Below are 12,085 nucleotides of genomic sequence, written 5' to 3'. Positions count from 1 at the left end.
GGGCGCAGGATGGCAGCAGCACATGACAGAACGGGCGCAGGATGGCAGCAGCACATGACAGAACGGGCGCAGGATGGCAGCAGCACATGACAGAACGGGCGCAGGATGGCAGCAGCACATGACAGAACGGGCGCAGGATGGCAGCAGCACATGACAGAACGGGCGCAGGATGGCAGCAGCACATGACAGAACGGGCGCAGGATGGCAGCAGCACATGACAGAACGGGCGCAGGATGGCAGCAGCAAATGACAGAACGGGGACGCAGGATGGGAGCAGCAAATGACAGAACGGGCGCAGGATGGGAGCAGCAAATGACAGGATGGGAGCAGCAAATGACAGAATGGAGGCGCAGGATGGGAGCAGCACATGACAGAACGGGGGCGCAGGATGGGAGCAGCACATGACAGGATGGGGGCGCAGGATGGAGCAGCACATACCAGGATGGAGACCATATACCAATATAAATGCTCGCCACCCGGGCGTAGAACGGGTTCAATAGCTAGTATCTATATACCCACATACAGTGCCTTCATGCCTTGCACTGATAAGTATAGAGCCACATACATTCCCCTGCCTACCTAGCGCTGCAATCTATATACTCCGTAATTAATCCTTAGACGGACTGTTGGTTTAGCTGGATTTATGTAAAATATGATGGTATACCCACACTAACTGATAAACCCCCAAATCTGACGCTATCTCGGCAGCACCTCTTCCTACACTGTCTGAATCAGGAGCTGAATGCGAAGAGCCGGGCGGTGGCAGGTCTCTTATAGACCTGAGGATGCTGTGCTGCCAACCAATCTCTGTAATGCCACAACCAAAATGGCTACGGCATTACAGTGTGTGGCAGACCATCCCTGCATGTTGATTGGCTCTCTAAAGAGCGTCAAACATGCAGGGCGGGGACCTGAGCTCCCACCGAGTAAACCCGGAAACGCTCGGTGCCTGCCGAGTACATGATCGGGTGATTACCGAGCATTACCGAGTATGCTCGCTCATCACTAGTCATGAGTAAGACTGCTTATTGCAATCTAAACACGTCGACTGGGTCATGTCGACCATGTAAATTTTTCTTTTGTATGCACTATATTTTCATTTGAAAAATAAAAAGAAAAGGAAAATCCGGTCTTCTTGAGCCAGACTCCAATTTCTTTCTATTTTCCTTGATGTGAGGCCAGGGCTAGGCCAGTGTCTGAGCCCCAGGTGGATGAGCATAGAGCTACTAGATGAGCTGGAATCAAGTTTTTATTATATATAGTGCTTGCTATCACAACTAGTGGTGAGTGAGTATGCTCGAGTTTCTCTGAGCATGCTCAGGTGGTCTCCGAGTATTTAGACGTGTTCGCAGATTTAGTTTGTCGACGCAGCTGCATGATTTGCGGCTGCTAGACAGCTTGAATATATGTGGGGATTGCCTAACAAACAGGCATTCCCCACATGTATTCAAGCTGTCTAGCAGCCTCAAATCATGCAGCTGCGTTGACATAAAATAAATCTCCGAACACGCCGAAATACTCGGAGACAACCTGAGCATGCTCGGAGAAACTCGATTAACGAGTATATTCGCTCATCACTAATCACTACTGAACAGATTGAAACTGGATTCATCAGACCACAACACCTTAGATTAATTTGACTCTTTCCATTGGCTTTCCACACAAGAAGTGGGTAAAAATGGCACAATAATTTGTCCCACAATTTCTACTGAATGTGGCAATACCCCATATCAGGCTGTACAGTACTGCTTATCCATACGGCGAGACTCGGGAGGGACTGAGCGCTATTTGCCTCCTGGTGCACAAATTTTCCTAGGATAGTTTGCGGACTCCATATACAGAGCCCCTAAGTGCTAGAAAAGCAAAATTCCTCCCTCAAGTGACCACATTTTGGAAATTATTCCCCTTTGGGAATTTATCTACAGGTGTAGTGACCAGTACATTATAGTGACCAGTACCTTAAATTGACCAGTATGTTATGCTCAGCTCATGCTCCTGGAGACATGCACCCATAAGTGTCATCACTTCAGAAATGCTAAACGTATGAAAGCTATATGTGGTTTGGATAAATGGGCTCAGAAGGGAGGGGGGCATTTGGATTTGAGAGTGCAGAATTTGCTGAATTTCTTTTGAGAGGCGAGGAGCCATTTTGCTTTTCCAGTGCCTTTGTGCTACCAATTACGAGTAAGCCCCTGTATTTCCGTTAACCGATGAAAAACCTGTTTGGGGATTTACTTTGTTTTTGTGGATTGAGTTGAAGCATTTTTTTGGAACATTTTACATAACATTTGAGATCAAATTAATCCTGCGCTCTACGCTGAGCACTTATATCGGAGTTTCCATCTAAATCTAAGTTACGTGATTCAGATGAAACCCCCAAGGGATCCAATCACTTATAATGAGGGAGCAGAGTTACAAAAAACTGTTGTTGACAACACTTTTATGCAGTCCTAAAAAGACGAACACCGCAGGTTCTTTGGCATCCACAGTTCCTCCATCTGTCTCGTTATAGGGAATTTTCTGTCGGGGGTTCCGTCTGAATCACGTATTTCACAGATTTACACGAAAATCCCATCGTAGGCTCTCAGCGCTGATCGCAGAATAAATGTGTGCCGAGCCTTCCTTCAATCTTTGGAAGGCAGAATCAACAAATAAACAGCAGGTGAAGAATTTGTTTTATTTTATTTTTTTACAAGTGCTGCTTCCTCAAGGGCCAATTAACTTTCTGAGGAGAGAAGCGAGGCTTGCAGACAATAGAACAAGAACTGCTTCCTCAAGGGCCAATTAACTTTCTGAGCAGAGAAGCGAGGCTTGCAGATAAAAGAAGAAGAGCTGCTTCCTCAAGGGCCAATGAGTAATCTCAGCAGAGAGAAGGCCAACTTGCCACTAAGAGAATTGCTATTTCTTCCACGAGGGCATAGGAAATGGTTGGAGATTTGAAACATGCTGCCTTTTGTTACCAGACATAAACTATCAGGATAATCCTAAAGTTCCGATAGGAAAAATGGATGTGGTCTGCATGTACTGCAGTGCCCTGAAATGGAAAGATGAACCGACAGGTTTATGCTGTGCAAATAGCAAGATAAAACTTCCAACTCTCCTGTCACCACCAGATCCCCTAAATTTTCTGATGACAGGTACCAGTACAATATCAAAGCATTTATTGGACAACATCAGGAAGTACAACTCCTGCTTCCAAATGACATCATTCGGTGCAACAAAAGAAATGTTTACAACAGGATTTATGCTGATATTTAAAGTTCAAGGATAGGTTTACCACTCAATTAGCTCACTGTTTCCATTACAAGGAGAAGAACATCAATTTCTTCAACTTTTCTTCATGGGAAATGCAGAAGCAGAGGCTCAGCGGAAATGCTCTTTAATTCCTAACACTCGCCTTGATATTGTCACTATTTTGCAGCAGTTCCTTCACTCCAACAATCCATATGTTCAACTTTTCAAGACTGCACTTGAATGCTTGCCAAATGACGATTACAAGGTTGTCATTCGAGCTGACAAAACACCACAACGTGAACACATCAGCGATGTTTCAATGCTCTCACATTTGATGAGGTAGCCATCTTGATTGTAGGTAATGATTTTCAAAGCCGTGACATTGTGCTTCAGAAAAGGAACAATAGTTTGCAATGAGTAGCAGAAACTCACAGGTCCTATGATGCACTGCAATATCCAATCAAGTTTTGGAAGGGACAGGGTGGCTATCACTTTGGAATACCTCAGACAGATCCTACAACAGGCAACCCTTCAGGAAAAAAAAAGTGTCTGCCCTGGACTTCTATGCATATAGGATCATGACAAGATTTGCAGAGGAAAATCACATCTTGAAATGCAAACACCTCTTCCACCAATTTATTATTGACATGTATTTAAAGATTGAGAGTGAACATCTTTTATATATCCGACTAAAATCAAAAGAAGCTCAGGGCAGAGGAATATATTCACCTTAGAGATGATGTTGCAAATGATGTTGATTCAAAAGAGTTGGGGAAAATGGTTATTCTTCCATCTACTGTCACTCGAAGCCCACAACACATGCATGAATACACACGGGATGCAATGACTTATGTGAGAAAGTATGGCCGTCCAGATCTTTTCATCACCTTTACTTGCAATCCTGCCTGGGAGGAAATTGGAGGGCACCTGTTGCCGGGCCAAAAAACAGTGAATCGCCATGACCTTATTGCTCGGGTTTTCAAACAGAAACTTTCAAGAATGACTAATCTCATCACAAAGTCACATATTTATGGTGAAAAATCAGCCGCACTCAAATGGTTGAAAGTTCAGCAAACTGTCAGTCACTGTGGGCCCCATAATGTGTGGCAGAAGCCCCAAACTTCAAGCATCATACAGTGTTGGGAACTTCATACTGTTCTGGGTGACATCAATGCTAAGTGCACGGTGCTTATCATACTGTAGGTGTGGGGCCTTCCGTAGAGACAAATTATGTGAAGAAAGTCACTGTGGTAGTACACAGTGTGGGGGACATACTCTAGGTTGACTATGAAAGTGGCATCATAGTGGGTGAGAAGACTAAAGGGCTTCAATTGACAAGCCACACAATCATTTTAAATCATTCATAATCTATGATACACTATACCAAACATTAAAAGCAAAGCACAGAAGATTGTATGCGGCAAGGTCAGTTCGTGTTTTCTAAATGACCAGATGAGCTTCTTTAGGAGGACATATATGCAGGGCCGTTTTTTTGACAAAGTGGGACCCTGGGTAAAAGTTTAAAGTGGGGTCCCAAATGCTCACATGTTGCTCCATCACACAAACATTTCTGTTGTATTTACATACACTGAGTTCAGGCCGCGAAAAGAGCGTGATCGACAATATTGAAGTCATTTGATGCTTTTTTCCTGGCCTCTTTACTTCAGCTGAGGAAGAATGATGGGGACAAATAGTCCTTGATACCGTATAATGCAGGCCCCATATAGTACATATAATAGAATGCACTCCACATGGTCCTTGATAGAGTATACTGCAGCTTCCTCAGAGTATAATACAGCCACGCACACACACAATGTAATACAGCCCCCCCACACAATATAATTCAGCCCCCCTACAAAACACAGACACAGTATAGTGCAGCCCCCTACACACAGTATAATGCAGACCCCCAGAGTATAAAGCAGTCCTCCACACACAGTATAATGCAGCCATCCCCCCACACATGGTAAAATTCAGCCCCACAACACACAGTATAATGTGGTGCCCCCACACACTGCATAGTGCAGAACCCACAAACACACAGTATACAGTAGTACAGTTCCCCAACACAGTATAATGCAGCCTCCCCACATAGACAGTATTAGTGCAGTCCCCACATACACACACAGTATATTGTGGTGCCCCCACACACAGTATAGTGCAGCCCTCACACACAGTATAATGCAGCCCCCCTACACAAAGTATAGTGCAGCAGCCACACACACTATAATGCATACACACAATACTTACCTCTTCTTTGTTCCCCCACTGCTCTGGCTTCTGCAGAGCCTCGCTCCACTGCTGGCACACACTGTCAGAGGCAGAGGGGGAGTGATGGGAGTGGGAGTGTCATCTGATGCTTCCTCTCCTCCATCACAGCTTTCAACTATATCAGCATCTATGATGTCGATAAGTTGAATGCGCAATGCGAGGGGTGGCACTGGGGCACTGGGCCCCTCTTACTCACAGTCCCCATAGCGGCTAGCTGGAGGCCCCTGGATGAACATGGACCATAGGCAGCTGCCTGGTCTGGCTGCCCCTAACCCTAGCCCTGCATATACCTCAGTTGCACACTTGAGCACTATATTTTTTTCTTCATCCATTGTAAGAAAATGTACAGATGATCCATCACTCATTTTGAGCTTTGCTGTGAAACCACCATCCCCTGGCTTTCTTCTTCGGTAGACTGGATATCCATCTTGTCCTGTTTGGGTTTCTTGGACCAGGGATCGTGGGTAATGCTTTGAACACCTGCCATATCTGAAAATATATCCACAAAAAAAGTGATCAAGCAGTTTTTGAACTCCAGAAAAATGGACCTATTATTGATGAAGTGGAGGCATTCCAGATGGGCAGGTACATAAGCAGCAATGAAGCTGTTTGGAGAATACTAGGATTCTCCATTCATGAGCGCTACCCACCAGTTGTGCATCTGAGTGTGCACTTGGAAAATTGACAGAGAATTTACTTTAACCCAGCAAACTTGCAGCAGCAGCTCCTAACACCATCTAAGACCACCCTCTTAGCATATTTTGAGCTGTGTCAACAAGACCCTTTTGCAAAAACAATTCTCTACTGTGATTTACCAAAGTACTACACTTGGAATGCCTCCAGAAAAACACTGGAACGGAGAAAACGGGGGCTTGATATTGAAGGCTATCCAGGGGTGAAAGCAACTGATACTCTTGATCGCGTCTACACTGTTCACCGTCAAATGCAGAGTGCTTCTACCTGCGCATGTTACTTCATGTTGTCAAAGGCCCTACATCATTTTCTGACCTGAAGACCGTCGGAGGCCATGTGTATGAAAAAAACATTCAGGGAAGCTTGCCAAAGAAAACGACTTCTGGAAGATGATGGACACTGGGACATGACCCTCAGTGAAGCAGCAGCCACACAAACCCCAAAGCAACTAAGACACCTCTTTGCTATTATTCTAACAACCTATAGCATTTCAAATCCTCTTGAGATTTGGACAAAGTACAAAACCGATCTCAGTGAGGACATCCTCATGCAGATTAGAAGGGAAAATCCTCAGCAACTCATCAACTTCACTGAGGAAATGTTCAATGAATCTTTAATGCTCCTTGAAGATCAGTGCATAGCAATGTCAGGAAAAGCCTTACAGTTGCTTGGTTTGCCTGCTCCAATAAGAAATCCTGAAGGCATCCAATTGTGTAGGGAGATTTTCATAGAAACAAACTACAATATTGATGAACTGACAGCACTTGTGTCTCAGAACGAGCCAATACCAGATCAAAGGGATGCCTATAGCTACATTTTAAGTTTCAGTGAAACCAACAAAAGTGGGATTGTCTTCCTTGATGCTCCAGGTGGAACAGGAAAGACATTTGTCATCAACTTGCTCCTGGCAAAAAAAGATTGCACTTGCAGTGACATCTTCTGGAATTGCAGCTACGTTTTTAAAAGGTGGCAGGACAGCACATTCGACATTCAAACTACCACTTAACCTGTCTCATAGTAACAGCCCCGTGCGTAATATTGCCAAGGGATCAGGACTGGCCAAATTGCTTCAAAAATGCAGTGCCATCATTTGCGATGAATGCACCATGGCACACAAAAGGGCTCTGGAAGCAGTGGACAGACTGCTGCAAGACCTGCACATCAACAAATATATCATGGGAGGAGTAGTTGTTGTTTTGGCAGGTGACTTCCGCCAAACACTACCTGTTATTCCAAGATCAACCCCTGCAGATGAACTCAATGCCTGTCTGAAAGCATCGTACCTTTGGAGAAAAGTAAAGAAAATGTCACTGAACACAAACATGAGGGTCTACATGACAGGCGATGTTTCTGCTGGACTGTTTTTGAGCCAGCTGTTGGCTATTGGAGATGGAAAGGCACCAGTAAACTCAACCACTGGACAGATCACCTTCCAAAGCAACTTTTGTTGCATTGTGACTTCCATTGAGGAGTTGAAAGCAAAGGGTTTTTCCAAATATTCAACTCGATTTCAAAAATTCTGGCTGGCTGTGTGAAAGGGCTATTCTAGCTCCCAAAAATGATGTCAACAAGATCAATCTTCAAATTCTAAATCTCCTTCCAGGTGTGTGCACAACCTACAAGTCAGTGGATACAGTAATAGACCCTGCTCAAGCATTATTTTATCCAACTGAGTTCCTCAATTCCTTGGAGCCACAAGGACTTCCTCCTCACAACCTCTTTCTAAAACCTGGAGCACCTATTCTGCTATTGAGAAATTTAGATCCGCCAAAGCTGTGTAATGGAACAAGACTCTTGATTAAGAACCTGTTTCCTCATGTAATTGAGGCAACCATTTTGACAGGATGTGCAACAGGAGAAGATATTTTCATTCCAACTTATTCCATCTGATTTGCCTTTTGATTTTAAACGCCTCAAGTTTCCTGTTCAACTGACCTTTGCGATGTCCATCAACAAGGCTCAGGGACAGTCCTTGAAAGTAGTTGGAATCGATTTACAATCTCCATACTTTTCTCATGGTCAACTTTATGTAGCCTGTTCAAGAGTTGGAACAGCCAAAAATCTGTTTGTCTTTGCACCTGAAGGAAAAACTAAGAATGTCGTTTATCAAAAGGCTCTCAAATAAGTAGTAGAAGATTACCTCACATTACTTGGCCAATTTAGTTAAATCTGTGTGGAATATCTCTGGTTTTGAAACATATGTTGTGAAATGCCTTTTAATAATTACATTTCCATCTATTTGTTTTTTGGTTTTTGTGTGCAGAATAAATTTTTGTTAACACATTCTATTTTGCTAACAGCAGTTATTAACCCGGGCGAAGCCGGGTAGTACAGCTAGTGCACAATAAAAACTATTTTATAGAAAAAATAAGTATTTGTGCATCGCTTTATTCTGATAGCTATAACTTTTTTATTTTTCTACTGATGGAGCTGTATGATGGCTTGGTTTTTTGTGGGACAAGATACCGGTTTCTGTGGTTCCATGTTTATTTATATCCATTTGGGGTTTTTTTGCACTTTTTGATCAGCGGTATGATGATAAAGCGTTGTTTTTTGCCTTGTTTTTTATTTATTTTTTATGGTGTTCACTAAACGGGTTAATTAGTGGGAAAGTTTTATAGGTCGAGTCGTTCCAGATGCGGCGATGCCAAAGATGTGTACTTTTATTGTTTATATTTTTTTCATCAAAATTTTTATTCATGGGTGCCATATACATTTTATTTTTATTTATTTATTTTTTAATATTTTAACAATGTTTTAAAACTTTTTTACTTTGTCCCACTATGAGACTTTCATTTTTTGCAGGCTGATCGTTTATATAGCATAGAGGAGCATCCCTACGCTATGCATACTGTCAGTGCTGCACTGACAAAGTTGCTTCATCATGCCCTGAGCATAATCAAGAAACTTTGCTAGCATGGTGTCGACATCGGGTCACCATTGAATGACCGGGACCTTGCGATGACGTTGTGTGGTCTCCAATCCTAGGTCAGAGGGGCTGTCATCCCTCTTCCGGCTCCCGGAATGGTACTGTGGTACTGTGTGGTCATCATACTGTGCATGTGGAGGATACTATGGACCAATTCACTGTGGGATTATCATATTGTGTTTTGGGGAATACTTTTGTTAGTGCTGAAGTTATTATTATTATTATTTATTATTATAGCGCCATTTATTCCATGTAAATGTAAGTTGTGTAAGTTGTAACATATCCTCTTTTGTGACCCTGCTGAATATTCAATTTTTTTTTTTTTTTTTTGGGGGGGGGTAAGGGAGAGGGGGAGTAGAGCCAACTAGGACTTCTGCTATGGGTCCCCATGATTTGTCCCAGTTACAATGGCAAAAAGTGAACAATTAAAGTACAAATTAAAAAACAGGTATAAAGAAAAAAGTCCCCTACCTCAAGGACAAAAATAGCTCTTTTTTTTCTATCTTTTTCACTATTTTTTTTTTAGCAAATAAAAATTATGTAAATGACACATTAAATTAATATACATCCCTAAACAGCACTAAGAATATTATAATGGGAAACAAAGCCTCATATAGGCAACATCCAGGTCAATGACGAAAAAAAAAAACTATTCCTGCTGAAAAGACAAGGGGCAAAAAAATTAAGAAAATTGCCTAGATATTATTGCCCATTCTGGGCTATTTACTAAGGGGTTAATAAGACACTTTTAGCAAACAAACTTTTTGCTTTACATTTAAGCAGGGTGCCCAGTCATGATGATTTTTAAGTATTTGTGTGTAGCCCTAACTTTAATCTTTGCTTTGTCTTCTCTTAGAGAAATACAGCGTCAACAGAAGAAGGAATGCATATTTGGAGATACATGGTTGTTTTTTGGTTGCCGCAGCCATAATAAGGACTACTTATTTAGGTAACTACTTTCATATTTATATTTCACAATAACATTTAGAGTCAGACAATCTTTAACAAACCTATTATTTTATTTTTTTTATGTTATTACTCCTTAAGGGAATGTATCATTTTTATTTTTTAAAATAATTACTAAAACGTTTATTTTTAAAACAAAATGAAATTTTCTGTTTTGACATTTATTTTTTTTTTATACATTTTTTCTTCAGTCACTGGGGCTGCCATTTTTATTTGCTGATGTGTAAGTGAGCATGACACACATCACAAAAACAGCAGCTCCTGCGCATAGGAGACTGGAGTCAGCATCCGACCATATTAGTGATGAGCAAGCATACTCGATAATGCTAGTTACTCGCCTGAGCATCGCTGTACTTGCAGTACTTGGCGAGCAACGAGCATTTCCGGGTTTGCTCGGTGGGAGCTCGGGTCTCCGCCCTGCATGATTGGTTCTCTTTACAGAGCCAATCAACATGCAGGGATTGTCTGCCATGCACTGTAATGCCGCAGCCATCTTTGTTGTGGCATTACAGTGATTGGCTGGCCGCACAGCGTTATCAGGTCTATAAGAGATCTGGCATCGCCTGGCTCGGCGCATTTAGCTCCGGAATCAGACAGTGTAGGGAGACCTGCCGCTGAGATAGGGTCAGATTTGTGCTTTTATTAGTTAGTGTGGGTATACCATCGTTGAATCCACATATCCAGCTAAATGAAAAGTCCTTCTAAAGCCGGCGTCACACACGTATAAAAAAATCGGTCTGTTTTACACGGATGAGAATCGCACAAATGTTTCATGAACAGTGATCCATGTGCAATGCGAGGATGCTATTTTTTTCTCAAAAAAGTATCCGTGAGTCATCCGCATGGCATCTGTATGGCGAGATTTTCTCGCCGGCTTGCAAAATGGACATATAATGGATTGATGGGCTCAAATATTCTTGAAAACATATATGCAGTCTCTCTCTCTCTCTCTATATATGTTAGTGACACACACACATATATATATCTATATCTATATATATATATATATATATATATATATATATATATATATATATATATATATATATATATATATATATATATATATATAGTGGCCCGATTCTAATGCATCGGGTATTCTAGAATATAAATGTAGTTTACTTATGAAGATTTAAGAATAATGCAATGCATGCACAGGATTTGGCTGGCACGACCAATCAGCAAAACGTGGTTCAAATCCCCCGCCAATTCGTGGCTGGACTGTGCCTGTCGCTGATTGGTCGCGCCCGGCTCCATGTTTTTGAGGGCCCTGGGCGAAAGTGGGCCCCACCCTTAACACATACCACGATACATGATGCACAGCAGAGAAATATAGCACAGCCTATGTAGTATATAACACAGCCCACGTAGCATATAGCACAGCCACGTAGCATATAACACAGCCCATGTAGCATATAGCACAGCCATGTATTATATAACACAGCCATGTAGTATATTGCACAGCCCACGTAGCATATAACACAGCCCACGTTGTATATAGCACAGCCACGTAGTATATAACACAGCCACGAAGTATATAGTACAGCCATATAGCATATTACACAGCCCATGTAGTATATAACACAGCCAACATAGCATATAGCACAGCCACATAGCATATAACACAGCCACGTAGTATATTGCACGGCCCACAGAGCATATAACACAGCCCACGTAGTATATAGCACAGCCATGTAATATAAAGCACAGCCACGTTGTTTATAGCATAGCCACATAGTATATAGCAGTCACGTGTATAACAGCCCATGTAGCATATAACACAGCCCACATAGTATAGTATATAGCACAGCCATGTAGTATATAGCACAGCCATGTAGTATATAGCACAGCCACGTAGTATATTGCACAGCCCACGTAGTATATAACAGAGCCCACATAGTATATAGCACAGCCCACGTAGTATATAGCAGTGTGGGCACCATATCCCTGTTAAAAAAAAAAGAATTAAATAAAAAATAGTTATATACTCAT

At 42.2% G+C, this 12,085-nt stretch overlaps 1 protein-coding gene across 4 annotated transcripts in view; it reads left to right on the top strand.

The window, feature by feature from the left end:
- MTRR (5-methyltetrahydrofolate-homocysteine methyltransferase reductase) overlaps window positions 1–12,085 on the top strand; it is an 831,186-nt gene that overhangs the window by 700,139 nt on the left and 118,962 nt on the right. For all 4 annotated transcript variants that reach the window (XM_069730413.1, XM_069730414.1, XM_069730415.1 and 1 more), the window contains exon 13: window positions 9,984–10,076. In XM_069730413.1, coding sequence (XP_069586514.1) covers window positions 9,984–10,076 — 93 coding nt within the window. The remainder of the gene's footprint in view (window positions 1–9,983; window positions 10,077–12,085) is intronic.

This window comes from Ranitomeya imitator, chromosome 6 (assembly GCF_032444005.1).
Source record: "Ranitomeya imitator isolate aRanImi1 chromosome 6, aRanImi1.pri, whole genome shotgun sequence".
In the NCBI taxonomy this organism is placed as follows: Eukaryota; Metazoa; Chordata; class Amphibia; order Anura; family Dendrobatidae; genus Ranitomeya; species Ranitomeya imitator.
Note: the sequence above shows the minus strand (reverse complement) of the source record. Positions and strands in the feature narration are given on the sequence as shown.